Source organism: Grus americana, chromosome 5, assembly GCF_028858705.1.
Source record: "Grus americana isolate bGruAme1 chromosome 5, bGruAme1.mat, whole genome shotgun sequence".
Classification (NCBI taxonomy): Eukaryota; Metazoa; Chordata; class Aves; order Gruiformes; family Gruidae; genus Grus; species Grus americana.
In genome coordinates this window covers 30,482,663-30,510,556 of record NC_072856.1, presented here as the reverse complement: position 1 = coordinate 30,510,556, position 27,894 = coordinate 30,482,663, and the positions used below count along the sequence as shown (strand labels likewise).

At 45.3% G+C, this 27,894-nt stretch overlaps 2 protein-coding genes across 8 annotated transcripts in view; one reads left to right on the top strand and one right to left on the bottom strand.

Moving 5' to 3' along the window:
* Nucleotides 1–426: 426 nt before the first annotated feature.
* On the bottom strand, nt 427–3,868 carry LOC129207555 (uncharacterized). Of its 3 annotated transcripts, none has more exons than XM_054828668.1 (2): nt 2,829–3,606; nt 427–2,261 (listed from the first exon to the last, which is right to left on the bottom strand). In XM_054828668.1, the coding sequence occupies exons 1-2, from the start codon at nt 3,604–3,606 to the stop codon at nt 1,603–1,605; spliced, it is 1,437 nt and encodes a 478-aa protein (XP_054684643.1). In that variant the 3' UTR covers nt 427–1,602. The 3 variants fall into 3 exon arrangements, with proteins under 3 accessions (XP_054684643.1, XP_054684644.1, XP_054684645.1); XM_054828669.1 differs by having other exon boundaries at nt 428–2,261; nt 2,835–3,606; XM_054828670.1 differs by having other exon boundaries at nt 434–2,261; nt 3,138–3,868.
* CDAN1 (codanin 1) overlaps nt 3,775–27,894 on the top strand; it is a 35,256-nt gene continuing 11,136 nt past the window's right edge. For all 5 annotated transcript variants that reach the window (XM_054828650.1, XM_054828651.1, XM_054828649.1 and 2 more), the window contains exons 1-19: nt 3,775–4,134; nt 6,837–7,537; nt 9,121–9,345; nt 11,488–11,681; nt 12,115–12,234; nt 13,149–13,227; nt 13,626–13,746; nt 15,541–15,650; nt 16,344–16,433; nt 17,496–17,571; nt 19,751–19,959; nt 20,728–20,842; nt 21,638–21,781; nt 22,436–22,602; nt 23,225–23,306; nt 24,021–24,110; nt 25,309–25,363; nt 26,371–26,504; nt 27,219–27,322. In XM_054828650.1, coding sequence (XP_054684625.1) covers nt 3,775–4,134; nt 6,837–7,537; nt 9,121–9,345; nt 11,488–11,681; nt 12,115–12,234; nt 13,149–13,227; nt 13,626–13,746; nt 15,541–15,650; nt 16,344–16,433; nt 17,496–17,571; nt 19,751–19,959; nt 20,728–20,842; nt 21,638–21,781; nt 22,436–22,602; nt 23,225–23,306; nt 24,021–24,110; nt 25,309–25,363; nt 26,371–26,504; nt 27,219–27,322 — 3,176 coding nt within the window. The remainder of the gene's footprint in view (nt 4,135–6,836; nt 7,538–9,120; nt 9,346–11,487; nt 11,682–12,114; nt 12,235–13,148; nt 13,228–13,625; nt 13,747–15,540; nt 15,651–16,343; nt 16,434–17,495; nt 17,572–19,750; nt 19,960–20,727; nt 20,843–21,637; nt 21,782–22,435; nt 22,603–23,224; nt 23,307–24,020; nt 24,111–25,308; nt 25,364–26,370; nt 26,505–27,218; nt 27,323–27,894) is intronic.

Sequence of the window (27,894 nt, the reverse complement as noted above, 5' to 3'; positions counted from 1 at the left end):
TTTTCATATGGTATAGTGCTCTGTTAAAGCTGACTTAAAAATGACATAGCTTACCCTATGATTACGTGTTCTTAGGAGAGGGACAACTGGGTCGCCGTTCTCTATGTCGTATGTATTTGCTAAATCTTGTGGCAGGAATGCTTGTGCGAAGTGACTGAAAAGCTAGAGGCAGCTAGTCGTTGCTATAGGCCAAATTTATCTGTAGAACGTCACTATTGGTGATAAATTCTTAAGAGGAGGACCTTCATGATTTTTCAGGTCATTGGCTAAAGTTGCATGTGAGAGGTTTTTTTGTTTTCCCGCCAGTAGGGACACTGGACATATGGACACAGCACCTCTGACAATTTTGAATTGTGCAAAGTAGACAAACCTTAAACACATCCTAAGAGTAGTGCCAGTGGCAATACTTTCCTCCTATCTAAATATGAAAAGGAGATTTTTCTTTTTCACATTAGGATAAAATGATTTCTTTGTGCTTGTTTCAGAGTTGACACTTAACAGGTTACTTTTTGCTCCAACTCTTCCTTCCCTTTCTTCTTCCTTGGATATATAGTTAAGAGAACGGAAGATTTTATTCATCTCTCAGCTTGGTGAAAATTAAAGCTTCATAAACTATGCAGGAGCACTTGGCTCTTGTCTGGAGTGAAGTCAGCCCCTGCCTCCTGCACATCTAACTTCTGTTTCATGTAAAACAATACGGAAACTTTTTTGCTCTCTATATTTAAAATACTGTGGTATTGATTCCAGAAGGCTTGCAAAATCTGGTGAAGATAGAGCCTGCTTATAAACCGTATGGGGAAAAATTATTCTATGTCAAAACCAGGCATCACTCCAATTACTACTTTTTGCTGTATTTCTCTGTTTTAATCATGTGACAAGAAAAAGCCTACCCTGCTAGTGCAGTAAAACAAAATGCCTCTGAGGAGAAGGTGCATTTGACAAGCTGGGAATGAACAACAGCCAGGTGGAGCAATGCTGTATGAATTCTCAGGAGTACATTCATGAATCAACAGCTCAGTCCTAAACCATTCCTAGAGTTAAGCAGTTATGTCAAACTCTTCCTGTGATGCCTTGCCCAGCTCAGACTTAAAAAAAACCCCAACCAACAACAACCAAGCAAACACCCCAGACACTGTTAATTCTTAGAAGAAGCAAGTACTTAAACATCAGAAGTAGTTGGTTTTTTGTTTAATCAAAAAAACTGAGCAACTTGTGGAAGACAGCTCCTGCTGGTCAGTAACCATAATGTTACTTTTTTATCCCACTCTCATGCCTTTTATTTTTCAGAAGGTCACATTAAACAAAGGATGATACAGACAAGAGTCTTAGTCAAAATAAATCTAGGGGGTTTTTTTTGTTTGTTTGTTTGGTTTTTTTAAGAGAGTAAGAGAATAAAGAGAACAGAAGAAAATTATTAGCCAATTGCAACAGAGTTAACAAACAGGAGACCGGTAATTAGTGTTTAATGCCACCTATAGCGAAATGTTTCCCACTGGGAAAAATGTGGGAGGTGAGTCCATTTTGCTCCTTTGAAGTCACAAGCCGGAGCAGAACATACAACAGCACCTAACACCACAGTCACTTTACATATATTCAAGTTTTTTACACATCTGCAAAGCAGAAGTAGTAGCAGCCATTTGGATGTTCTTTCTTAATGGTTCTCAGGGGGGGCCTGGGAAACTCGGAAGGACCTGGTTCTTGTGACATGGAGCTGGAGCTGCAGCTGCTGCTTCTGCTACTGCTTCCAGCCACCTGTGCTCTACCTCTGTCCTCAGCGGGGGAGACCTGGGGGGAACCCGGGCTCAGGTATCCAGCTGTGGTCTGAGTAGAGGCAGTGGCGTACGTGGTTGGGCCAGTGTTGTTTTTCACATAGACGTTTTTGATAGCAACAAGCGTATGTGCCATGATGCTGAGGCTGTTACTCAGATCTTGCATGCCTTGCTGCAGCAGCCTAAGATTGTGGTTGACACTGTCAAAGCCAGACTGGATCACCTGCATCTGGGTCTGCTGAATCTGCACTAGGTCCTCTTCAGTTATTTCATTTTGGTCTGCCTGGGACCTGCCTTTTGTTTTGGCTTTTACTTTCCCAGAGGAACCACCGCCTGATGTCCCCAGAAAAGGTAGTTGCTCCTGGCTAGGTGGAACTACCGCCATGTCCTCAGAGCTTTCTTCTGGCTCTACCACCTTCACTACTATTTCTTCTTTGAGGTTCATCTTCTCAAGACCGGATTGATGAGATGGGCCAGGATTGTCATTAAACCCTAGAGGAGATGCGGGGAGAGGAAAAGCAAAGGAGAGTCAGTGAGAAACTTCATTACCTCAGTGGTCTCATCCCCTAAGCACTAACAATAGTCCTTGAACCAAGACTCTACAACTCATACTGCATTACCTTTGATGCTTTTAAAACACGTATTTCCTTGGGAGGTGGGAAGAAAACCATGAAGATGCATTCACCAGCTAAACATATACTTGCATACCACAGACCCCTTACCAGCCCCATCACAGAAACCCAGTTTTAGGTTCCAGGAGACAAAGTTCACTGCAAACTCATCTCATGCCTACCGTGCACGCGGTACCCAGTAACAGCATTGCTGAAATACTGTGATTGCAAGAAATCCCTTGGTACTGAGGGCGATTGTTTTAGCACACTAATGCGATGTCTCTCCGGTACGTACAAAGGTACGGACTCGCAGCGCTCTGTATTGCTTAGAACTGCATGCTGGCACAGCTTTTTGCATGTGGAAGGATAAGTACTACAAATGGGAACACAGGCAGCTGGGTCTACTGCCTCATAGACAGGCACCTACTACGAGATAGGGTTTATTTACTCTTACGTGCTGTTTCGATCCACTTTTGTGACCTACGGCAGGAAATCTCCCTGTTCTGTCCGTGTGCATGTACATTTTGCACTTCCGAGGAGAGAAGGTAGTTATCCGAACCAGACATTTTCAAGCGAGGCTGGTACCCGCAGCCCCCTGCGCGCACACAGCGACCGGGGAACCTGCTGCGGCAGCGGGTCTGCGCCGTTCCTCCCCCGGGAGACCGAGGAAGCGGCCGCCGGGGCTCCCGCGGCCGCGGCGGGGGTCGGCCGGGCGGAGGGTCCGGGTCAGCGCCGCGGGGGTCGGTCCGGCACTCACCCATCTCCCCCACGACGGCGCCGGGCAGCTCCAGCGTGTCGATGCCGCCCACGATAGGCACGGCCTCGGCGGGCAGCAGGGAGCCGTAGGCGCGGTGGTGGTGGAGGTGGTGGCGGCGGCCGGGCGGCGCGGCGGCGGGCGGCATCTCCTCGGGGGCCAGGAGGAGGCCGAGGGGGGCGGCGGGGCCCGGCGGCCCGCAGCCCTGTGAGAGGCGGCAGAGCTTGCTGCGGTCGCGGCGCTTCAGGTCCCGCCAGCGCTTCTTCAGGTCTTCTACGTCGCGGGGGCAGGCGGCCACCGGGTTCACCTTGTGCCGGATCAGCTCCCACACCTTCCGCTTCTGGCCCGGGGAGGCGCGGCCCGGCCCCGCCGCGAACAGCAGCTGCTCGTGCTTCAGCACCTGCTCGATCAGCACCTCCGTCTCCGCCTCGTTGAAATTCGCCTTGCGCCGCTTCGGCGAGTCCTCGGCCATCCTCCGCCTCGGGGGGGGCCGGGGCGGCCTCCGCCCGGGGCCGGCAGGCGGGCGGGCGGGCGCGGAGCCGCGGGGGGCACCGCTGCCCCTTCCCCCGCCCCGGCCCGCGGGCGCCGCCGCCGCCGCTAGGCCGGGCCCCGAGCTCTGCTGGGGAAGCAAATACCGCGCATGAGAGGAAAAGACGCGCACGGGCCGGCGCAGGCGCCCCGTGCCCCGCGTGTTGACATGGGGAGGGGGCCCGGCCCCGGGCCCGGCCCGCGCCGGCCCCGCCCCCGCCCGCCTCCCCGGCGGGAATCCCCGGCACCGCCCCGCCCCCGCGGGGGGAGGACACGGACCCGCCCGGCCACGCGTGGCGCGCTCGCCCGCAGCCGGCGCCGGCCCGCCCCCGCCGCGGGTTGTGCGCGTGCTCGGCGGCGGCGGCGGCAGCCGGGAATGGCGGCTGTTTTGGAGCTGCTGCTGCAGGAGGAGGTGGCGGTCAGCGCTGTGGTGCGGTGGCTCCGGCACGGCCCCGGCCACCGCCCAGCTGAGGTAACGCGCGGCGGGTCGCCGGCTCGCCCTCCCTCCCGCAGCGCCCTGGCTCCGGCGGGGCCGAGCCTGCCTCCGCGCCACCCCCCCAGCTCCTTCCGCCGCCGCGGGCCGGGGCCGTGCGGGAAAGTTTGTCCGCCCCGGCGCTGGGGACGGCCGCTCCGCGCCGCTGTGAGGGGCAAAGCCCGCCTGGATCAAACCCGGGCCCCGGTCAGGGGCCTGTCTGCGGCCGGGAGCTGAGGCCGAGCTCCCTCTAACAGCCGGCGGGACCGCCCCCGCCGTGGGCGGGCTCTGAGCAGAGCGGCGGGAAGGCGAGGCCCTGCCACTGGGAGCTGCCCGGCGATGTGAAAGCCGTTAAAATCCGCAGGGCCGAGTCCGCCGGGAGCTCAGCGCCGCCTGGGCCGGGCGGGCTGCGGCCTCCGGCGGGCGGTTGCGCCGCGCCGCTCCGGGACTGAGGCGGCCGCGGGGCGGGAGCGGGGGGGGTGGGGTGGGGTGGGGTGTCCCTGCGGCCGCTGGCGCGGGAAGCGCGGCGCGAAGGCGGTGCCTCGGTCCGCTGGCCGCAGCGTGCCCGCGGACGGAGGACACGGGAGGGCAGCTGGTGTCCTGAGGAAACGCGGTGACACGAGGGGGTGACGCTTCCCGCGTCTTTAGCGGGGAAAGTAACGGTGAGAGATGGACGAAGCTGTCACCAGCCCCGTGCGGGCAGTCGGCGCGGTCCGTCTGCAGCGCAGTCCGGAGCCCGGGGCCCGACGCAGCCCTGAGGGCTTGGTGCGCGGCCCTGTGCACGCGCCAGCGCGGCTCCCGCCTGGTCGCTCGTCCCGCCTGTGCCTTGAGGAGGATCTTCCAGGGCTGGGAACGGGTTCTTGCAGGGTTTGAGTAGGCAGAGTTTTGTAGTGGGATATTTCACTGATCAAGTAGAGAAATAATTTGTATTTAAAGCTTTTTCTGCTTGAGCCCCTCAGAGCCCGTTACCCAGTGTTAATTAAAACCAAAATTCACTGCTGTCACCCACATGAATTAGTCAAGTATCGCTGTCATCCTAAACTTGTGCGGGGGAAAAAGGGACCAGCATTTTATGTTGTCCGATATTTCCAAAACTGTGACTTGCAGAAGCAGACCTGTGGAGGTTATGAAGTTTGAAACGCTGGCTGCTCAGCTAGCGCTGCGTGGGTGAGGGGTGCGGAGGCTGTTTACCAGCCGAAAAGTTTGCCCTTGCAAGGGAATTGCTGACTGCCTTTCGCTGCTGGGAGCAGCCCAGTTGCTTCAGCATGGGAAAGCAAGCGGGAGGCTTGCAGCTGGCAACTGTTGACAGGTTGCTGTTGTCTGGCCGTGGAGGAACTGAACCTCTGTTGACTTTAACAGAGAAAGGCGAGTGAAAGCAGATTGTGCTCTGAAAAGTTGGAGAAACTGCCAGACCTTGTGCATAGCACAGACTAATCTTGTCTTTGTGCCTCTGCACTAAACCCAGGGGGCACCTGAGGAAATGGTAGGCTGCGTCTTGCTCTAGCTTTCATGGCAGTTTCAGACTGGAGCTGGTAAGAAGTTGGGTCTTTTGACGTCTCATGGGGTTTGTGTCCTGAACTGTGTTTTTTCACTGAGTGTTAGCGTGCTAAAGCAGTGAGCCTTGGTTGCTTGGCTTGTTATCCACGCTGTGTTGGAGTCTCAGGCTTCTCCAGGAAGCTGAATTAGTTTCACGCTTTCAAATATGTATTTCACCATCGACATTGAGGATTGTAGGAGTCTAGTCATGGCCATGCTTTCACTGCCTCCTTTCATACAAAAAAGTCCTTCAGAAACAGCGTTTGCTCTTTTGACTTTTTGTCTAGCGGAGGTGGGAATGTAAGTGAACAGGAATATGTGTGCAATGATTTCAATATTATTAAGGAATGAGTTGCTGCCTGTGAGAGCTTCTGCTGTTGTTGTTGCAAATGTTGCTGAATCCCATTGAGTGGTAACAGAAACCTGGTGCAGCGTTAGGATCAAAAGAAATTTTACCCAGTGTACAAAGCTTTGAACTATGCATGTAACACAAAGTCTTTTTCTCTAGGTTTACACTTGTAAGATCACTACCACCTGTTGAGATTTTAAATGTGTTGAGTCTGGGGGTGTATTGTTTGTTTAGGTTTCTTAATTATCAACTTCATGTACCTTAAAGTTGCGCAGTCTTTGTTTAGACCTCTGTGAGGTCTCAAGGGAGCAAAATTATTTAGCTGAAATGGAAGAGCAGCTTTGGTCTTGTATTTGGCGCTGCAGGACTCAAAGTGCTTAAACAGTTGTGTTACAGCACCCCTCGGTGGTAGCAGGTGGCATTCAGAGACGAATAGGGGACAGAGAAGTGGCAGATTTTAGATCTCTTTGAAATGTTGGACTTAAGGGTGCCAGTTGCTCCACGTTCTCCCTGGCCATAGCTTCACTAAGTATTATTGATGTTTCCCTGGAACAGTTTCACTGTTTCGCAGTCGGAGACCAAAGTGAATGACTCCATCTGAAAACTTCTGCCAAAATGACTTGTGTGGAGGCTGAGTTTCAGATCTATGACCGGTGCTAAGGTCGCTTGAATTTCAGTGACCTGCTTTGACAAGTCATGGGGGGTTTTTTTATTGTGTATTGCAATCCCGCAGTTACTACTTAAGTGAGTCTGGGCACATGGAAAGAAAGAATCAGATAGCATCTTTATATTAATGTTTTGTCCTATTTCCTTGTAGGAGAACCACATCCATGACAAGCTGGTATCTCTTAGTTTGCTTCAGAAAGACTTTGTGCCTTTTCTGCTAAATTTTTTAAGGGAGCAGACCAGCCAGATTCTGACTAATGGACCCTCTACTCCTGCTAAAACTCCTAATTCCAAGGCCCATGGGAGCCAAAGGACAGGATCAGAAAGGAGGGCAGGCCACGCAACCAGCAGCCGAGTGCAGCTCTTTTCCCAAAGGACTTCAGTGACCACCTGCACCGCAGATACCAGCTTTTCTCCTGCTGCGGCATCCAGCAGCTCCTCTTCTTTTTCTGGGTCAAACCTGTCTAGCCCTTGTAGTGACTTCCCTAGCATGGTCTCCAGTAGCAGCCCGAGCTTTGGGTACAGCCCTGTGTTTAACCATGGTGAGAAGCGGTCATCTCAGAAGGCCAGCTTGGGGAGCTTCCTTACAGCCACGCCTGAAGCCCTGCCAGTGAGACGAGGCCGAAGGAGAGGCAACAGCTCGGTCAGTGCCTCTGGCCGGCAGGTAGCTCGGGATCTGGGGCGTTCCCTTGCTGAAGAGGAAGATGGAAAGAATGACAGCGTATCATGGAGTGGAGGGAGAAGGAAGCGGAGTGAAGTGCCTCTTGTTTCTACCAGATCCCCACCCAGCCAGCTAAATCTTAACAACTTGGAGGAGTTTCCGCCCATGGGTGTTGCCTCTGGCTGGACAAAGTAAGAGCAAGTCTGCCTTGCTGTCTCATTCAGAATGTGCTGCAGGCTACTGTTCCTTGACTAGCTCATCCTGTTGTGTGTCTCCAGATACAGAAGACGCTGTAATAAACGATACCTGGGGGCTGGCTTCTGGGCTCCTTGGTCAGAACTGCTTTGTTATGGTTGCTGTGTAGGGGAATATTGCTTCAACAGGTGGTCAGGTTTCCACTCTGTGAACTCACCCAAGACACCTCTTTAGCCTCTCCCTTGTGATGCTGCCCAGAGCTTACCAGTGCACAGACTAGCTGATACGAAGCTGAGCACATCTTTGTCCTTGCCTGTTCTAAAAAGTCAGCATTATTTTGGCTCTTCAGATTTCTCGTTTAACACAATAGCAATTGCTAATGAAGGGCAGTCCTGGAAGGCTCTTCAGCTTTACTGATGCCAGCAAAAAAAGCTTTTGGATTGATGTTCTGTGGCTTCTGGTAACCGATGTTAGCGTGCAGCTTCATTTGTGCCCTGTGGTCATGGACAAAATAGCTAGCTGATGCCTGTATTCTTTTTGGTCTGCAGCAAGCCCTGGTCTCCCTGGTGACTTTGGCTTAGCTTCTGGGCAGCTGTTTGTGTTGTGGTTGCCTCAGTCCTTTTCTCTTTTTCTCTGAGATTCTACTCTTTAAAATCCTCCTTGCCAAATATAGGGCTTTCATGTCAGCCTGTTTGCTCCATATATCAGGCACTGGCCTCTGAAAGTGGGACTTTCTGTTGGGCATGCAAAATTACAGCTGAAAATTGATGGGTCTGTGGGTTTGTACAGCAGATCCAGATGCTGGGTCTAGATGATGCTTTGGCCAAGGAAGGGAAGGTGTGTTTCCAGCATAGACAGTAAGCTTCTCTTCCTCAATTGCACTATGCTCAGCTAGAACAAAGAGTGAGGAAAAAGATCATGGAATGTTTGGAAGCCAACACTCTAGTGATTTTGAGAACACCATAGCAATTAATATGTAGCAACCAGCATTTCCTTGAAAAGTGTAATGCTTTGTGTTCCTGTATCTCATTTCCATTATGTCTCTTGCTGCATTACAGAGCCTCTTCCTGAAGTTGTCGACAAATCTAGGTAGTTTATGCAGGAAGAATGGGTTTCCCTAAACTTAAAGGGCCTATGGTAACTCGGGAGCCTGGACTCCTACTGATAGACGATGGCAACTTTATTGATTTTTTTTTTTTTTTCTTGTGTTAGAAACTGCCGGTGAATTAGTTTCTTATGAAAATGAGACATATCCTGTCCTCTCAAATTGGAAGTGTTTGGAAGAGTTGTGTGGCACTGTGTTACCTGTTCTGTGACCTGATGATTGATAATTAATTTTGCAGCAAGGGTCAGCAGGCTGTTTTCAGCAGTCTATAGCTCCGTGACTTTTTATTCGGTGACCAGAATAAAGTCAGCAACTATACGTACAGTTTAGCAATTCAATATCCTGACTCCATGTCCATTTTATTTTAGCATTAGGCTCTTCTGGAAGAGTTGCATGCATATCTATCTTGAAACCTAATTATTTTGTTGTTGTTGTTTAGTTTCATTTCAGTGAAATCCCTTCTCACTTTTTCAGCAAAAGCAAACCATCAAGGCGAATCAACCCAACTCCTGTAAGTGCTGAGCGTCCGCTCTCAAAACCAAAGATGTGCTTCACTTCTACGCCTGTCAGCCAGTCTCCAGCTGCTCGTTTTTCATCTGGGTCAAGCCTTGAGGCCTTTACTACTGTCCAGGAAGGAAACCCTACGTCTGTGATAAGCAACAGCCTTCAAGAGGAGAGGGAGATGCTAAAGAAAGAACGGTACAGTCTGAGCAGGATGGTGATAGGCTTGTATTGATTCTTAATTCTTTTGTCTTAAGGTAGTACCAATATCAGAGTGGAAATCACCAGAAGAATATCCATAACAGATATTGGTGACCTTAAACTATAATTTGCCTAAAACCGAGTGTGACTTTGGTATCAGACTAGGATATAAATGCAGCTAGCTCGTGTTTGTCATTTTAGGTGTGCTGACTCTGGAACAACGACCCTCACTTTATCTTCCAAAGTTTAGTCAGTCCTCGCTGCTTTCATAAGATTGTCTCCTCATGGGCTTGCCCGTGTGGCTATCTCCTGTGCAGCTTTCCTTAGATTGCACAGGCAAAGTGAGTGGGTTTGAGCTGGTGTAATTAGGCTGTGTTTAATGGTTGCACCTATGATGGAAGACACAGCCTGGTTTGAAGAAAATGAGTTAATGATGCAAATGTGGGGAAATTGTTAATGATTTTGCAAGGTAGGCAGACTAACACAAGCTTACAGTCAGAGAAAATGGCACGAGTTGTGTGAGATTCTGTTTTAAAAGTTACTACTGCAGTTATCTATTGAAAATTATGTGTGCTGGGAGATGAGGTGAAATCTAGTTTCTAATTCTGTCTCCACTGTTCAGTTACTGTGTGACTTTCATCCTCTGTAAAATGCTATCACTGTTAGTCTGTGAGGATTGATACTTCAGGAAAAAAAGCAAAGCACAGTAGTAGAGAAACTATTGTTTATAATTGCTGACAGAACTGTTGCTGTTCTCTGTAGATTTTGTTCTTGGGGAAGCTCCTCAGAACACATGGGTGGAATTCTTTTCCTGCTAAGCCTTGCAATTCACTTCCATGGGTTGAGAACGGGCTGAAGCAGACCCAGTAGAGTCTCATGAGTTACTGTTTGTACTGGACCTGTAGCAGAACTGCTTAGGATTCAAACCTGCCTGTGTGCTCTTCCATGAAGGAAGCAGCATGGGAGCTGCTGTTCTGTCCTCAGTAGTAGTGAAGTGAGGTACAAACCTAATGCAGTCCCGAGCCAACTGGGTCACTTTGAGCAAGGGCAAAAGGTGAAATTCATGCTGAAGTAGATAACAACACTGAGACAGAAGTGAAGCAGAGTGTAACTACATTGTTGGAGCCTTACCTTGGTGGGTTTACAAAGTGCTTAATAAATAATTTTCTTCAGTCAGTCGGCTGCTTATGTTCATTGCAATGGAGATGTTATTAAATAACCTTTCTACTTCCGTTTTGGGACTAATTTGTTCTTCATTGTAGTATTTCCACTAGAAATAGGCCAACAGAAAAAGTTCTTTGCTGCAGTTAAAAACATTTCTGTCTTCCCCACAGCCTTTAAAGTGACTTTTAAAGATTTTACTTTTGAGGCAGTGTGGTAAGAGGTGGTGTGACGCGCCAGTTGTGGATGTTCCGTTGGGATCTTTAACAATCATTTGACATTGCTGTTACTGGCTTTTTTCTGGATTCTCATGTGTCTTATGTATGCCACTCTGCTGCTGCATTTTGGATGGCCTCTGTAGGTATATTTTTTACAATGTCTATGTATTTAAGTGAGTGATCATTGTGGATTTAGAATCCAGCAATTCAAGTAGCTTGTTCCTTCTGTTGTTTAACTTGCCAGTGTGGGATTTCATCAGTTGTTGCATTGCCTTTCCACTTAGTGGTATTGGATCTTCTCAGGGTGTTGTTAACTTACAAATATATCTGAAGGTATGGATGTGAATTTTATTTTCGTAGATTTTGTAAAGTGTTTAGCTGTCAGAAATTGTACGTGCAAAAATTTTTTTAAGGACCTGGTCTCTTAACAGTTTCCGTGTCCTTATCAATTTAGATGAGAAGCAATAACATAGGCTAGTTACATAATTTGATCAAAGTGCCACACTATTTTAGCACAGTTGGAATTTGAATGTGATTATTTTGAGTCCTTTGGCTGGTAGCCCTGAGATCCTTTCTCATTAAGGGAAAGATGAGTTAAATTACTATAACGCTAAAAGCAGCTTTAGACAGTGTAAATGACATGGTTAGTTATTGCAGGAATCGCTCCATGCTAGACTGCAAGGGAAAAGACCTCTTCTGGCTGCATGGCTGCTGTGTATCATCTTCAGTCACATGGTATGTTGCTGCGCTTGAATTTCAGATGCAAATTGCTGCACCAGGCATCTTCTCCTGCAGGGATATCTCTTGATCCTGGCACTCCTACTAAGCCTAGCTACACTCGCAGCGCCAGCCTTCCTGCTGAAAGCCATCTAGTGACCTGTGCAAATCCTACGAAGGTTTCCTGCAAGAAACAGTTGGAGTGTCTGGCACAGCTCTATTCATCGTGTATAGCAGGTGAAGACCCAGAAGATGTGAGACGGACCTTTCTTTGAGCTTTGAACTTGCATGTGTGTTTTGAGGGCGAGGTAGATGAGAAGTGACAGTTGTGGGACACTTCCAGTGTACAAACAAATACCATCTGGAAAAATAGACTAAGCCAACATGGTTATTAAAATAAATGGGTGCTAGGTAAAAGTTTAGGGAAGCAGATAAACCTGATGCAGTACTCTGAGCTGCAGTAGGCTGAAGTTCTATGGTCCTATCTGAAACCAGACCCTTCCCGAACGCATCTTTCCTGTAATTCCCATATTGATTTACACTGTGGCTGTGTGGGGAGGGAGTTCTTTGCTGACAGTGCCATAGATCAGTTATCTATCTTTTTATCTTCATTTATTAAAGCAGATCAATATTGAATATCCACCTTTAGTATCTATTTTCCTTTTTCCAGAAAACCTCGTACCAAATATTTTTCTGGAGCTCTTTTTTGTTCTGCAGCTGTTGACATCTAAAGGCACATCTACTGCAGAAGATGGGGATAGTGACCTTGAAGTCAATGAAAAAAGTAAAGGTAAACAATAGTACTGAGTGGAAACAATGTTACTTCCATGGAATGATGTGGTACAAAGTAGTTGCCTTTAGCTTGGACAGTTAGTCTTAAATGCCATTAAAGTGCCTTATTACCACTGTGGGACTCATCTGAGGTGCTGACAAAAATCATGTATGTATGGGAAGTGCTTCCGCAATATGATAGAGTGGGGTTGCTAGATACTGTTTGAATCTAGTTTACTGCTGTTGTGTGATATTTGCTGTAGCTACTTGCTAATGCTGACTTGCAGAGAGAAGAACAGATATTGTAAAGTCTCTCCTTCCTTGGTCCTTGCAACTCAAAAGCACTGTTGTTCTGCTATGTGTTTCTTAAGTTTAAGATTGGGTTACAAGTGCACAGGACCCATCCATATAGATATGTAATTGTTGCATTTGGGTTTTGGCAAACTTGGACTTAAGCTTGGTAGTACTTTGATATGGATATAAAAATCAAAAAGGTGGCTTTAAGATGAGACATCCCCCCTCTCCCCACGTGATGGTCCTATTTGATTGACCTTTGTTTTACCACTCACTGATTCTTAGGGCTGAGATTAGGAACATGAAATCTCTAGTTATGGGAACAACAACAAATGACTGGTTGCAGTTGGTGTACTTCTTGTCCTGGATCTGCTTACTGTTGGCCGGAACGTTGAGAAAGTATCTTTTCTTTCCCATACAGCACTGAACAATTCAGTTGCATTTAGTATGGGAGGGATAGGGATGGGAGGATTTGTCTATTTTGGTATCAGGGAATGGGAGCTTCTGGAAGTTGGATACTGGTCTGGAAGATTGTTTTTTGATTTGGCAGTTCATACTTTCCTTGAGAGCTAATTGTTGGTCTTTTAGTTTATAAATGGTGATAGGTGCTGTTGTCTCGTGTTTCTTTTTTTCCCTTAGATGCGTCAGGGAGGCACCATTTCCGAAGTGTGCACAATTGTGTTTATTTCGCTGTTCAAGTCTTGGATTATCAGTATGAGTGAGTTGAATATTTTTTTTTTTCCTCTGCTTGTGTCTGCAGATGTGTGTGAGGAGGAGCATGAGGGCTTGGATTTTAGAGCTTTACCACTTACAGGCATGGAGTTGTTAATTTTCCCTCAAAACATACAACTCGGCTTGGATTTGGATGTCTGAGTTTTCCTTGCACTGATCTGTCTACTGAACTTCGGTGTGATTATGCAAGAACGGGAAAGTCATGAGTTGAGAGCAATAAAAAATGACCCTACAGCTGCCAGTAGGATTTGATGCTGGGTACCTGGGGCTTAGAACTCTTTCCTTGCTTGCCTCATAAAAAATGAGCATAAGCATATCTTTAGGTCTGATCATGTGTTCTTTATGTCTGTCTGTTTGTGGGTTTTATCTGCGTTGTCTTGGCAGAATTATTTCCCGTTTAGAAAAGGGGACACTGAAGCTCTTGGCTGAAAATGAACGGATTGCATCTTTTTCTCCCACCTTGCACGAGAGGCTCAGGCAGGCTTATGAAAGCAGCACAGCCAAGGTAAAAATTGGCAGACCTCAACTGGTGTTGCTTCATACCTTTGTGTTGTTGCCCTTTTGTTTGTGATGGCTTTGATGTTAAACCTCATTCCTTCTGCTTTGTGTATCTTGTCATGTTGTCTTTGGCAAGTGTCTAAAAGCCACTTTTTTTTCTTGCCATCAGGTGAGTGAATTTCTAGGTCCAGTGTTCGTTAGCTGTGTATTGCCACTGGCTAGCCTTACATTGCGCTCCGGGCCCTGACCTCGACTAGCAACTTTGACAGGGTCAAGTTTTGCTTTTGAGATTCTCATCTAATAAACATGGATCCCAGAGGAATGATCAGTTAGATGTGATGTCAGAATGTAGTTTGGAAGAATTGGATTTGTTCCACAGCTACAGACTCCTTTTAGGCAAAGGAAGCTTCAGAGGAGACAATGCTGCCTGCGAAAACTGGTTTCCTGATCTAATCATCTGAGTTAGGGAACTGAAGCTGGATAGTAGGAATGGTTGGACTTGATGATCTTAAAGGTCTTTTCGAACCAAAATGATTCTATGAATGCCTTAATGTATCTTTTTTATCTTGTTTCATCCATCTTTTAAAAATAGAAATTGCTCTTGGCAAAGAAAGTACAGTGTACTTTCTGACACGAGGGCATGTCAATAGCTGAGCTTTGTGGCTAAAACTGTAAATAAAAGTCTCTTGTTACTTGAAGACATAGGCTTTTCAAATAGGAGAAAGAATAATACAGAAATTGCCAGCCACTATACTGCATTCTCTGGAGCCCTATATTGAAGGTACACTTTGGCTCTTGGCAGACCATTCTTTTCACACTGTATCAATACCGGTTGCAATCTGTTCTGCAATGATTTCTTATCCCAAGCACAACTACAGGCTGGGCGGGGAAAGGATTGAGAGCAGCCCTGAGGAGAAGGGCTTGGGGATGTTGGTGGATGAGAAGCTCAACATGAGCCGGCAGTGTGCGCTTGCAGCCCAGAAAGCCAACTGTGTCCTGGGCTGCATCAAAAGAAGCGTGACCAGCAGGTCGAGGGAGGTGATCCTGCCCCTCTACTTCGCTCTTGTGAGACCCCACCTGGAGTACTGCGTCCACCTCTGGGGGCCCCAGTACAAGACAGACATTGAGCTGTTGGACCGAGTCCAGAGGAGGGTCATGAAGATGATCAGAGGGCTGGAGCACCTCTCCTATGAAGACAGGCTGAGAGAGTTGGGGTTGTTCAGCTTGGAGAAGAGAAGGCTCCAGGGAGACCTTATAGCAGCCTTCCAGTACCTGAAGGGGGCCTGTTTACAAGGGCACGTAGTGATAGGACTAAGGGGTAATGGCCTTAAGCTGAAGGAGGGTTGATTTAGGTGAGATATTAGGAAGAAATTCTTCACTGTGAGGGTGGTGAGACACTGGAACAGGTTGCCCAGAGAGGTTGTGGATGCCCCCTCCCTGGAAGTGTTCAAGGTCAGGTTGGATGAGGCTTTGGGCAACCTGATCTAGCAGAGGGTGTCCCTGCCCATGGCAGGAGGGTTGGAACTAGATGATTTTTTAAGGTCCCTTCCAACCCAAACCATTCTGTGATTCTTAGAGAGATGAGATGCTTCCACTCGTAATGCCTCTGTAGTGTAATGTCGGTTGTACAACTGTTGGTGTTTACTAGCAGTTAGCAATTGGGAAGTGGCTAGTGTCTGAAAAACCCAACTGCTGATACTTGGTTTCCTCATCACGTCTTTTCCCTACTTTTTTTAGGTCTCATTGTTGGATAAATTAGAGACTTACATTAGTCTAATAGCTGCCTTTATATTTTTACCAGGTGTCTCTCCTGCTGCCGTGCTCTGTACAATCTGTTTCTTTCCAGCCAGAAACTGACAATCGCTCTAACTTTCCCAGTGACAGAGCATTTCACATATTTAAGAAACAAAGGTAAGAGTCTTCTACTTTTACTGTATAGCTCAGAGGGTATAATCTTTCCATGATTGTGAACAACGGATATTAAGAATGTCTCATATATGCTACATGCTGTAGAAAAATCTCGAGATTTTCACTTTAATAAAAAAAAGACAAAAGTCTTTGTCCATATTGACTGCAGGAGCTAAATGCTTAATGTCTTTAGAGAGGAGCAGCCTAATTCTTCAGAAGTTATTGAGACTTCTGGTAAATGCCAGTACAGCGTGTCACCCTACTGGATTGCTTCTGCATATAAATCTGGTATGCTTTTATTCTTCCTGCCTCCTCCCTCCACACTTGCAGCCGTAAGGTGAGGGGAGAATGGCAAGTTGTCTTGGTCCTTTTTTCTCTCCTCATTGTTTCATGTGGCTTACTTTTTCCTGCCTCTCAGTCTTCAGTATGTCTGGTAATGGGTGTTTTGGTCATTCTGTCAGAGTTTGAGCTTAACAAGCTTAAGCACTTGCTGTCAAAGATGTGGAAAATGGAAACTCGCTAAAGTACCGCTAACATTAATGAGTTTTGCAAAGGTATCTGAATGCTTAGAGGCTTGAGTTATTTAATCCAAGGTAGATTCTTGCTGGGGAATTTAGGAGCAATAGAATATTCAGTTGTTATCACTTCAAATTTTGAAGAGTAGGAATTCATATCCTTAAATATTTTGATTCACAGGGATATCTTTTATGAATTGCTGCGTGAATGGGAGGATAACCATGAAAAAACTGGCTGGGACTTTGAAAGAGTTCTGGGCAGCAAGATCAGGTAAGACCCTTATGCAACTTCGGCTAGCTCTTTAATTTAGCTGAATTGCTGATGCAGCATACTAGACTCAGCGTCCAAAGTTCCATATTCTTCCTAATAGTCTTCTGCACTAATCTGTAGGGAGCTGTGCTTCTTGGAAGATACTGTCCCCCTAAACTTGCTTCTGTAGTTAAAAGTATTGACTGTTATCTTAAAGAAACAAGCCATAAGTGGCAAGGGCCTAATTTGATCAGTCTTGGTGTGGCTTTTTCCCTGTTCATAATCACAGAAAGAACCACTCTCACAGCCAGTACGTTGTGGTCTGAACATTGTTATTGTATACACTTGTGTGTGCATTTCATGTTTCCAATGCCCCACTCCTTTTAAGTGTGGAGAAGCGTGTTATATGTTCAGAAGTTCTTAGCTCTTCTAATTATTTCTGGGGGTCCTAGTGTATTGGCTCTGAAAACAAGACAACTGTGGCTCTTTCCATGGAAAGCAAACTGTTTTATTAATTTATTGCTTTATCATAATAAAGTATATATAAAGAAACTATTACAATTTTGAAAGCAGTTGCCTTGTGGGTTTCTATGTTAGTCTTAACCACCAGCCTACTCAAGTTACGTGTATGAAGGTGACTTTTCACCACAGGAGCAAAACAAGGCTGAGATTTAAACTGAGAAATTTTCCTTCTCTTTGGGCATCAGAAGTACTGCTGTTGCTGGTTTTTTACTTGCATATGTGTGAACTCTCAACTCACTGCTCTGCACAGGGGAGAGTGGTAGCTGAATGAGTTAATTTTCTTCCTAAATAACAGCATTATTGCAGGAAAGGAAGAGAGTCTTTTTATCTCAAGAGCTGTGTTTGCTCTGCAGGTGCTCAGAGAGAATTTTTGTTTCCATGGTCAGCAGGTGGGGCTCAGTTCTTGGGAAACCTGGTTATAAATATGTTGCTTTTTGCAGTTGTCTTTGGAGATTGTTTTTGTAAAAGCAGTTATTTTATGCTTTTGGTATAGTTTGAGGTAAACCCACTTTTTTGTACCACAGAGATCCAGTCAGCGTTTTGTGATGTTTTCCTTCACAGGGCCATGATGGCTCACCTATCTGCAACCTGCAACCACAGCCATTTTGCCAGGCTCTTTCAGAAACAGCTTATCCAGGTAAATGACTTTTTTTTGTGAAGATATACATCAAAGCTGATGTGATCCTTCCTTGGCCTGAGAAAACAAACTGTCTCTTGCAAGTTTCTTTGAGATTTTACTATTGAAACTTTTTTTGGGAGAGCCATGACTTCAGGATGGGAATTTACTTCCTTTCCAGAAATATAATTCAGTGATAAATTACTGATGAACTTTGTGTAAATCAGGGATAAGGCACACTGGGCACATCATGAGCTGTGAAAATTCATTCTTGATGGTTATTTACTTTGACCTTCTAATTTTAGACCAGTTACAATTCTTAGAAATTTTAAGGATGTACTTTGACATGTATCAAATGCAGAGGTTCCTAATTATGTTCATTAGCAACATACGTGTACTACCTGCAAAGAGTCTCTGGTTCTTCTATGTAACACTGCAACAGCCTCTTTTTGATATAGGATTGCTGTGGTAGTTTACAGGGGTTTTTTGGCCAGTTTCAAGCAGCATTTGACTTCACTGTAACTGAAGCAATGAAGAAAGAAAAGATGCTTCTGATTGGAGTATAGATATTCACTGTATTCTCTATAAATGGCTGGCTTATCAGTGGGTTCCTTTTGGATAGCAAAACAGACACAAACCTCCCCCCTCCTTGAGTATTAGCCCACACGCATTGCCAGGAAGTTGCAAGCTGTTGAAAATTCCTCTAGTGTCCAGTCTGAATTTGCATCGATGTCCTGTCTGATGTGTTTGTTCAGGGTGATTGTGGGAAAGAGGTGAAGAGGGCCTTTGTTGCATCAACAGGATTTAATTAGTCCTCGGTTCTGTATTTCTCCTTTATATCTGTGCCTTAATGAAGGCTGCAGGGTTTCACAAGGGTAACCAAAGATTTAAACTGGTAACTAGGAGTGTTCAGTGAATCTGATGTGTCTGACCGGAAAGTGATTTGCAGAATCTTCTGTGAAATTATGATACTCATGCGGAAAAGTACCTATACTGAGGGTTTGTGTTGAGGCCTGGTAATTTAAAGGTTGGGAAATGTAACAAGATGTTCTTTTGGGAGGGGAGGATGCTCAGCTTGGAATAAGTGGACCTAGTAATTGTTCGCTTGATACATAGTTTAATGTTGCTTTTTAGTATGATCTCACTCATTAAAACTATCCTGACTTAGGTGTAGGAGTACAGAGTCATCTTTGCCCTTTACTCAGCATTGGTTAGGTTACATCTGGAGTACTGTGTCCAGTTTTGGGCTCACCAGTACAAGATAGATACAGACTTACTGGAGTGAGTCCAGCACAGGGGCACATAAATGATTAAGGGACTGGAGCATTTTTTGTATGAAGAGAAGCTGAGAGCGCCAGGACTGTTCAGCCTGGAGAAGAGAAGGAAGGTTCCAGGTTATCTTAGCACTGTGTACAAATGCCTGATGGGAAGGAATGAAGAAGAGGAGCCAGATTCTTCTCAGTAGTGTTCACTGACAGGACATGAGGCAGTGGACACAAACTGAGAAAAAGGGAGTTCCATCTGAACACAAGACGACATTTCTTTTCTCTGAGGGAGGTTAAACACTGAAACAGGTTGCCCAGAGGGGTTGTAAAGTTCCAATTTGTGGAGACATTCAAAACTCAGTTGGATGTGGTCCTGGACAACTTGCTGTAGCTCACCGTGATTGAGCTAGACGGTTGGATTAGGTGATCCAAGAGGTCCCTTCCAACACAAACAGTTCTGCAATTCCGAGATTCTTTGAGTCTTGAATAGTATCTATGTGCTCAGGGGAGCAGGGGCATTAATTTTTTAACTTTAACTCTGTGGAAACTCCAGGAAGATTTGTTCTGAGAATATATAGTGCAGTATCACTGTCCTTGGAGACTGGACTAAAGATCCTATTGAGTGGTTCATAAGGCCACACGAGTGATAGGTGTTCTCTCCACACATCCAGATGTAGTCTGCTAGATGTGCCTGACTTAGATGTACAGGATCAGAATTCCATTTCTCGATCTCTAGGCTGTTTATGGCCAAGGTGAGTAACATGTTTTGGCATGAGGAAAAAGAGATCTGTATGTGAGCCACCTGAAAAGGCCATGCTTGAATTATTCCTAAAACAAAGTCTAGCGAGGAATTGAGAACATGTGGGCTGAGAGATGAAGTGAAATGATGCCTTATTACAAATTTTCCACCTCACCACTCTTTCTGTCCCCTGAAGATGTGTAAAGGTCCTATTGGAGGTGGCGCAAGCTGGGGAGACACCCCAGACCAGGATGTCCTTAACATGCTGGGCTCTGATAATCTGAGTCGTCTGAAGAGGCTGCAGGAAAGATTTGTCGTTCCTCAGAGCATCAGAGGACCTTGTCCACCCCCTTCGTTCCCAGGGTGCCAGCAGTTCTTCAGGGACTTCATCCTCAGCGCAGGAAGGTTAGCTGCCCATGGTTGCTGTTTCCTTGGTGAAGTGTGTGGGCAAGTGGGCAAGAACACCAGCATGCTGCTCTTGCAGCGGGGAGTGGTCCAGAGAGCTTGGGGCATGGTGAAATCTAGGCAGAGAAATGTTTTTAAGCTCCATAAAACTACACTTAGTGTTCTTGTAGAGCACACACGGTGAACATGTTAATAAGCAGGTTCTGTCTGGAGCACAGAATGTGCTTGTGTGTGTGCTACCTTAGCTTAGACTGTATGGTAATAATCTTCCTCCTATAAACCCATAACATCTTGTCACAGGCCATCACCACAGTGCCAAGGCATGTGGTACTGCATAGCAAGGGCACTGGACTGGCCCAGCGTTTCTTATGTTAGTGCATGAAGCTAAGGAGTTAAAGGATGAAACCAGGTTTATGGTTTTCTTTAATGAATTTTTCACAATTCACAGCATGGAGGAGTTGTGATCTATGGGAGATTTGAATCTTAAATTCAGTTACTTTGCAGCTTCCTGCTCCAACAGATCCATATTGTTACTCTTATGCTGGGAGTGGCTAAATAGTGTCTGTTTGAAAAAGTACAAAATAAGAGTGGAAAAAAAGGGGGTCAGCCACTACTGGTCCTGTTCTTGCTTGTCTTCAGTCTGTCACATTGGATGTCTGCTGATGCTTGATGCAACTCAGGAGACAAGCTTGAAATTTTGCAGTGTGTTAGTTGAGGTTTTGCTGCTGTTTACAGTCCAGTCTGACTCATCATCCTCTTTTGCTGAAGTTACCAGTTCAATCAGCACCTGATGGATAGTCTGTGCCTGAAGATACTTGAGCTGGATGGCCTTACTCTGGTGGAGCATGAACACAGTGATGGGGAAGCAGATATGGATGAACAGGTAAGCTTGTTTTTTTGCAACACACCTGGCAGGAAAAGAATTACTGGCTTGATTGTGAGTTGCCTTGGAGCTTCCACTGCTGTATGTGCAGGACAAGAGCTTCTTCATTTGGTTTTGTCATAACTCTGCAAGGTGGTTATTGATGTCTGAGCCTGTTGCCATTTACTTGTATGCTTCAGGGTGCTTCACAGAACTGTGTCATAAGAGATGATGCACAATAGTTTGAAAAGTGAGAGCCTCTTTTTAGGTTGTTAGTACCCTGTGTTAGATCAATGAAGTAACTGAGTTCATTTGTTGCACTCAGTAGCAATAGCTTCTTGTTACTTTTCCATGTAGAAAGATTTTAGTTAGAATGAATTTGTAATCTTGCCTGTTCATACCTGTTCAGATATTTCTTCACTTGTCTGTACCTGTCAAAAGTGTCATCGCTTATAGTCTATTACCAAAGTAGCAGCCAAAGGTTCATGAAAACTTGCAGCGCAGTAATGGTATAAAGGAGGCAACATGAGATAGCTGTCTGCCCTCTCAACTCCAAAGTTGTTAATATGAAGATATGATTGAGTAGCTGCTTGTTTTAGAAAGCTCTTGAATTAATTTCTTCTCACTATAAGTGAAGCAGTGGAGGCAGAAGCAATTTAAAATGCTTGATAAATATGTATTTTGGAAACGTAGCTTCATCCCTGCTTCTAATAAAGGTATGTGGTCCTTTTACATGAAGGGAGTGGAAGTTTAGTGTAGGTAGTTACTTTTCCAGTTTAAGGTAGCATTGCCCCAGCTTGCTTTTCTTCATTTCAGGATGAAAAGAAGCGTTTCACTGTGGTCCTATTAAGCCTACGACTCCTCGCCAAGTTCCTGGGGTTTCTTGTTTTCTTGCCATATCGCACTGCGGAGCAACCAACTAGAGACTTGCAAGATGCTGCAGTAGCGTTAAGGAACCAAGTAAGAAACCAAACTCTTTTAAGAAATCTAATGTGGCCTTTGGTTGACAGGCAGGTTTCCTAATCCAAGGAGGTGATGATGAATAGCTATCCCCTTTCAAAGTGAGCCAGTGGTTCCTGGGATGATGTTACACTGTTCTGTGCCCCTGCTGCATATTCTGGGGTTCGGAATAAGGGAAAGAAGAGTTTGTGTAAGGTAGAAAAGAGGGAGCAATGCACTGATGGTGAGGTACTCAGTCTTCAGTTATTTCTGCTAATCTGGGGCTATCATACCAGAACGCTAACCTAGCTAAGACGACTTGTATTTATAGTGTAAAATCCAGCTACCAGGAATTTTTTGTTAGTTTCGCACCCATCTCCTAGCAGTGTGTCATACTGAATGCAAGGAGGCAGGGGTTAGACATTGACTCCACTTGTACATAGTCAGGTTTATAGCCTTACTTTTGAAAGTCTCAGTGGAGCCTCTGGATGTTGTCATAGTGTGGTTTTTACCTCTGCTCGTATGCAAAGAAATGTTTTTGTTAGCCAGAAGGTCACCTCTTACTTGTACAGAAGATGAAATCCTACAAAGAAAAGTCGTGATATAGATAAAGTTCTTCCTTAAGTATCAGAAGGTAACTTCAAGCTGCTGCTTTAACTTCTGTTGTCCGTTAAGACCCTGCCTGTACTGGATATATTGAAGCTTCTGAGACAATCTATTCGGGATCAACATTCTATCCTGACTATTCCTTGGATTGTGGAGTACCTTTCCCTTGTGGATCATATTGCTCCTTTCCTTGATTACTACAGGAAAGTATTTTGTCTCTTGCTGCAGGTATACAGGTAAGAGCCTGGGAAAAGATATTTGTTTAAGAACTCTTCTGTGAAGATTTGCTTGCTCATTTGAGGTGCCTGATGTTTGAGAATCTCAAACTAGGGCCAGCATGCATTCTGATAAAAGTTCATGGTTTTTTGCAAATCACAAGCACTTCTTATCTTATGTAATGCTGCAAAGGGAGCACATCCTACACTCAGAGATTAATATTTGATTTAAATATGTGTTTTTTCATTAAGTAAACAAAATTCTTTAAATCCCCACTCACTCATTCTACATCTGCAGCTGTGAATTTTAAACCTCGAACCTTAAACGTACAAGGTCTCCCATGGCTAAATAATGCTGTAGTTTTCTTTCCTATATACATGAGGAAAATTTGAAGCACATTCTAGAGAGTTACTTAACACTGGCTTTTCCAGTGTAAGTAAACTTAAACCAGCATGTTATTCAGATGCACATGTACAAAAAGTAGAGCTTGCCCTCCTCTCTTTAGGCAGACAAGTAGGGAACGTGTACAGGGTGACAAATAACATAATTAAAAAGTGAGTGGTTTGGGATTTTTTTTTTTTTTAATGAAAATTGAGCTACTGAAATCTAACACTCTCTCTTGCTGCTTTTGCTGTGTGGCAGGTTAATGGTCCTGTCTGAAGATAAGAAGATGAGTTTCCTGAACAAGCTGCTGATCCTTGCAATTCTGGGTTGGCTTTTTCAGGTAGAGTCTCCTGTGTGCACACAGCTCTTCCCTGAAGAAAAAGCAGGACAAAGAACTCAATAGAAAATAGTATTGAAATGAGTTAAAACATTGCAAAACAGTAGGTTGTTGGTTTGTTGGGGTTTTTTGGTTTTTTTGGTGGGTTTTTTTTTACACTAATGTGTTAAGAATCCTCTGTATTCTAATTCTAATTTTCCTTTAGTGGAGTTGTGTGAAGCAACATTTTTTTTTTCCAATTGGAATTCTCATTGCTGCTGAAACACATTCTGTACTTATAAATCTGGATCCTTGTAAGCAAATTGACAGCTGATTCCTGTTAGAATGTTAGAACTTGGAAGCTCTTGTCACAAAGATGAAGTCCTAGCTGGCAGCCTTGAATTACTGGGGAATTTTTTTGTCTGATAAAGGGGTGATGTGTGATGAACTTTTAAAATCCTTTTGTGCCTTCAGTTGGAAGCAGGGTAACTGGTTAGCAGGAACCTGTCGGAAAGGTGAAAGGTGAAAGATGAGGTGGGTAAGAAAGGTGGCTTATGTTATGGTGATCAAACTAAATTTTTACTTTCATGGAAGGGCTCTCCTTATGGCAGAGAGGATCCTTGGTGCTAGGTTTTTTTGTGGGTGGGAGGTTAGTGAGATTTACACCATTTCTGATAAAGAGGGCAGTAAAGTTACTGACTGCTGTTTAGGTTGTAACTACTGGGCTTTCTGTTTCAGGTTCCATCAGTCCCTGAAGAGTTGTTTTTTACCACTGATGTCAGGCAGGAGGGATTGATGATGGATACTGTGACATCTGCTCAGGCTTTGGTGAGTTAGTGCAGCAGCATGTCCTCCGAATCTGTGGATGAGGATGGACCTACCGTGGCCTCGGGAGTTCAAGATTTTATCAGGAATTTGGCTTCAGCAAGGCTGCATTGCGCATATGTAGGCCAATGGATGTGATGCCCCAGTTTTTCCAAGTGCCTCAATTGCATTGCATCCTGGATCCTAAACTGTGTGTGTTACAGCTCTGGGGCTTTTGTCAGGCAGGAGCCATCTCACCTGCTGCTGCAATGGCTTGCAGAATAGGTGCAAAGTTATGCTGGAGGATCAGATGCTGTTTTCGTGCTCACTTGCAGTACAAGGTGAGCTGATAGAACTGCAGCTCTTCCCAGAGATAAATAATAGTAATGGTGAACTCAACAGAAATAGTAAGATGAGACTATAAGAGCAAGGTTGCTGTCTTTGGAGTCACCTGTTTCCAGCTGCATGACAGAGGGTAATTGAACTGAAAATAGTGTGAGCGAGCAGAAAAGGAGGTGAGTTTATGGCCTGTGTGATGTTTCAGGTAACTCCCAGACATGCAAGAGAATACATAGTATTCCTTGAAAAATCAGTGGTATGTTTGCCAAGATGTATGTGTATCTTGTTCTAATTAGAAAGGTCTGTTTTGCTCTGTCTCTTCAGTGGCAGAGATAAGATGCAGAGATCAACTGATTTTTTTTCCCAAATGAGTGCGGTACGCACTGCTCGTGTGGATGGGATCTGAAGTTGCTTTTCCTCCCATGCTTCTGGCTGTGCTGTGTAATACTGGGGTGAAGTTACTCCACGGTGCCGTGTTCCAATGAGTCTAGGTGAGGACACCTGTGGAGATGTAATGCATAGCAGATGTGCCTCGTTTATTCTTGTCTGTGGATAGGTTTCTCTTCTACAAGTAGCAGCTGCAGCAGCAGTCCTGGTGTCCTGTTACCATCAGCTTTCAGCTGGGCTTTGACAGTGATCAGAAGGAAAGGTTGAGCTACACTAACTAAATGTAGAACAGCTCATTGTGTATTACAGGGCTGAACTGAACACTTGGGCTGCAAAGATAATAATTTTACTGTGGATTTGGAATCCAGTTTTTTTTCTGGTTTTCATGGAAAGGCAGTTCTGAAACCTGCCTGGGACCATGCATATGGGATTTCTGACTTGCTAAAGACTTTTTCCCTGCTGTGTCCTTTCACCATTTCCTTCCTTTTCTCTCTAGGACTCTGTTCCCTTGGTGGATCAGCAGTTACTTTATACCTGCTGTCCCTATCTTGGTGAGTATTTTATATTTGCTATATAAATAAAATATATATTAGTATATATTTAGTTCTATTTATATTTCTTATTTTTATTTACATTTGTCCTTTGGTACTGTGAGTCCTTGGATCATCTTTCTTACCCCCCCCTCACAACTTTAGGTCTCAGTTGTGTATGAGTCAACCTTGATAAAAAGCTGTATTGCAGAAGCTCATGCAGCTGTGAATAGTTTCTGGTAAAGCTGGGGGAAGGAGGCTACACGGTCAGGATAGTTGATCTACAGAGCTTGAATACAGAGGGGCAGGGGAACTCATCCTTCACAAACTGGAAGGAAGCATTATAAGGAGTAAGTGTACAACTTTTCCATCCTAGGTATAGGGAGAGGTGTTTGTACTGTGATGAATGGCTTGATCCTTGGGCATGTTTCTGCTGCCAGACAGATGGGAAGAATCCTTTTGTGCCCTGGTGCTTTCTCAGGTTGTTGTTTGAGGATACCTTTTTCCTGAGATCTGACTGCCATTGGTGAAATCCCTCTCTGTAGACAATAGTCCAAGATAGTGGGATGGTGCTCTGCTTCTTAGGACTTAGCCACTAGGAAAACTGTATGTTAAACCTGCATCACAAAAGCTTCTAGGGCTTTAACATGTCTTCAGGCTTTTCCCCTGGTATTTTCTCGTGTCCCTGTTGGAATTTTGTGTAACTTTGCTTGCCTTGTTGTCCTTGTAGACTTTACAGTTCCTGCTTGCCATGCTAAAAAGGGATGCATAGAAATGACAGCTCCCTGACCCTTCTGAACAAGTCCTACGTGCCAGGGAGCTTTTTGTCTTCAGAGCCTTGCCTGCCTTGCTATGCCCTGCCAGTTAAATGGGTGGGATGCCCCTCTGCTTTTCTGAAACTTCAGCTTTCACAGAAGCTGAGAGAATCTGTTCTGGAAACAGGACTGACAGTGTGAAAGTCTCTCTCGTTTTGATTTGTTCCCTTGCATATGGGGACAATGACTGCTTTTGCATGTTTTTCTGTACAGGTGAGCTGCGGAAACTACTTGCCTCTTTTGTGGCTGGTAGTGGAGCAAAAAATGGTGGCTTTATAAGGAAAATCACTCCCACAGCTGCAGAGTCCTTGGCACCCAAGGCTTCTGTCACGCAGCGGAAACTGCAGGTAATGAAATCAGGGAGTCACAAGGGGAAGCAGGGCAGGAGAAATTGTTTGTGTGAGGGTAGGGCACACAGTGGTAACCTAATGCCAGGGAAAGAAAAGAATGGGCCTAGGCAGCAGGGAACATTGTGTTGAACAGTCGAGTATCCTTACTCCTCATTCTTCTGTTATAGTCATGTGTCTGGGACACCACGTGGGTGTTGAAATCCAGATAACTTCAGTAAACATTCTTGCAATTGGAACAACTAGCCTGTTTCTCTGCCTCTTCTCTAACATAAAATGTTGGTATGTTTCTCATACTCTGTTTTGATTAGATTGTAGCTACGCTTTCCATGAAAGAAGGAACTATGTAGGAGCCTACAGGATTACCAGCCTGTAATTAAAAGAGAGGATCCTTTCTTTCCAAAAACAAACCCAATGTGGTGACTCTCTACTAGTAGGTGCTGTCAGAACTCTCCCATTCTTCCCTTTACTGGGCATTTGCTTTTGTAGCTTTGTAAACCCTGATAATGAGCTTTGGGTTAAATGGTTAGAAGGAAATAGGGAGCAAATATTTTACAGGGGTGCTGAATGCTACAGCAGCAGAATGTTCTACTGTAGTCAAATTGGGTGCCTTTTAGCCCAATTCCAGATGGTAGTTCTGTTTGTTCCTGTGTTGAAGAGAGGAGGATCTGGATGGAGTGCTCTAACAAATTGTAGCACTTTTCTCTTGAACAGGTAGAGTTGGAACAGGCCTTCTTCCACAACCAGCCTCCCTCCCTACGGAGAACAGTTGAATTTGTGGCAGAGAGGGTGGGATCCAACTGTGTTAAGCACATCAAGTAAGTGCTGGTGATCTGTGACTTAAGAAGTAACTTTACACTAATGAGGCAAAGAGGTGATCCTTTAAAATTGTGTATATGGGGGGAAGAAAGCTTCCCTCAGAATATGCTGTACAGCAGAACACCAAGGCTATTACAGTGGGGTCCAGCAACATCTGATTGCCACCATAGAAGGGAATTTGTGAGGGCATGCAAAGAGAAGGGTTATATGACTGTGGGACACTTGGAATGTGAACATAATACAGCACTTTGAGACTTTGTATCCCTTTCGGAATGGTCTTACTAATGATAGGAAAAATCTCAGATCAGAAAGGACCTTTGGAGGTCATCTGATCCAAAGTCCTGCTCAAAGCAGGCCAGCTTTGAAGTTACGTCAGGTTGCTTGGCACCTTTTCCAGTTGAGTTGTGAAAGTCTCTAAGGATGGGGATTCAGCAGCCTCTTAGTACCATGTTCCAATGCTTAATTTTCCCAGGCTTTGTGAAAAATGCTTCCTTATATCCTGTCAGAATTTACCTTGTTCCAGCTTGTGCATGTTGCCTGTCAACCTTTAGCTGCACACCTGCTGGAAGCA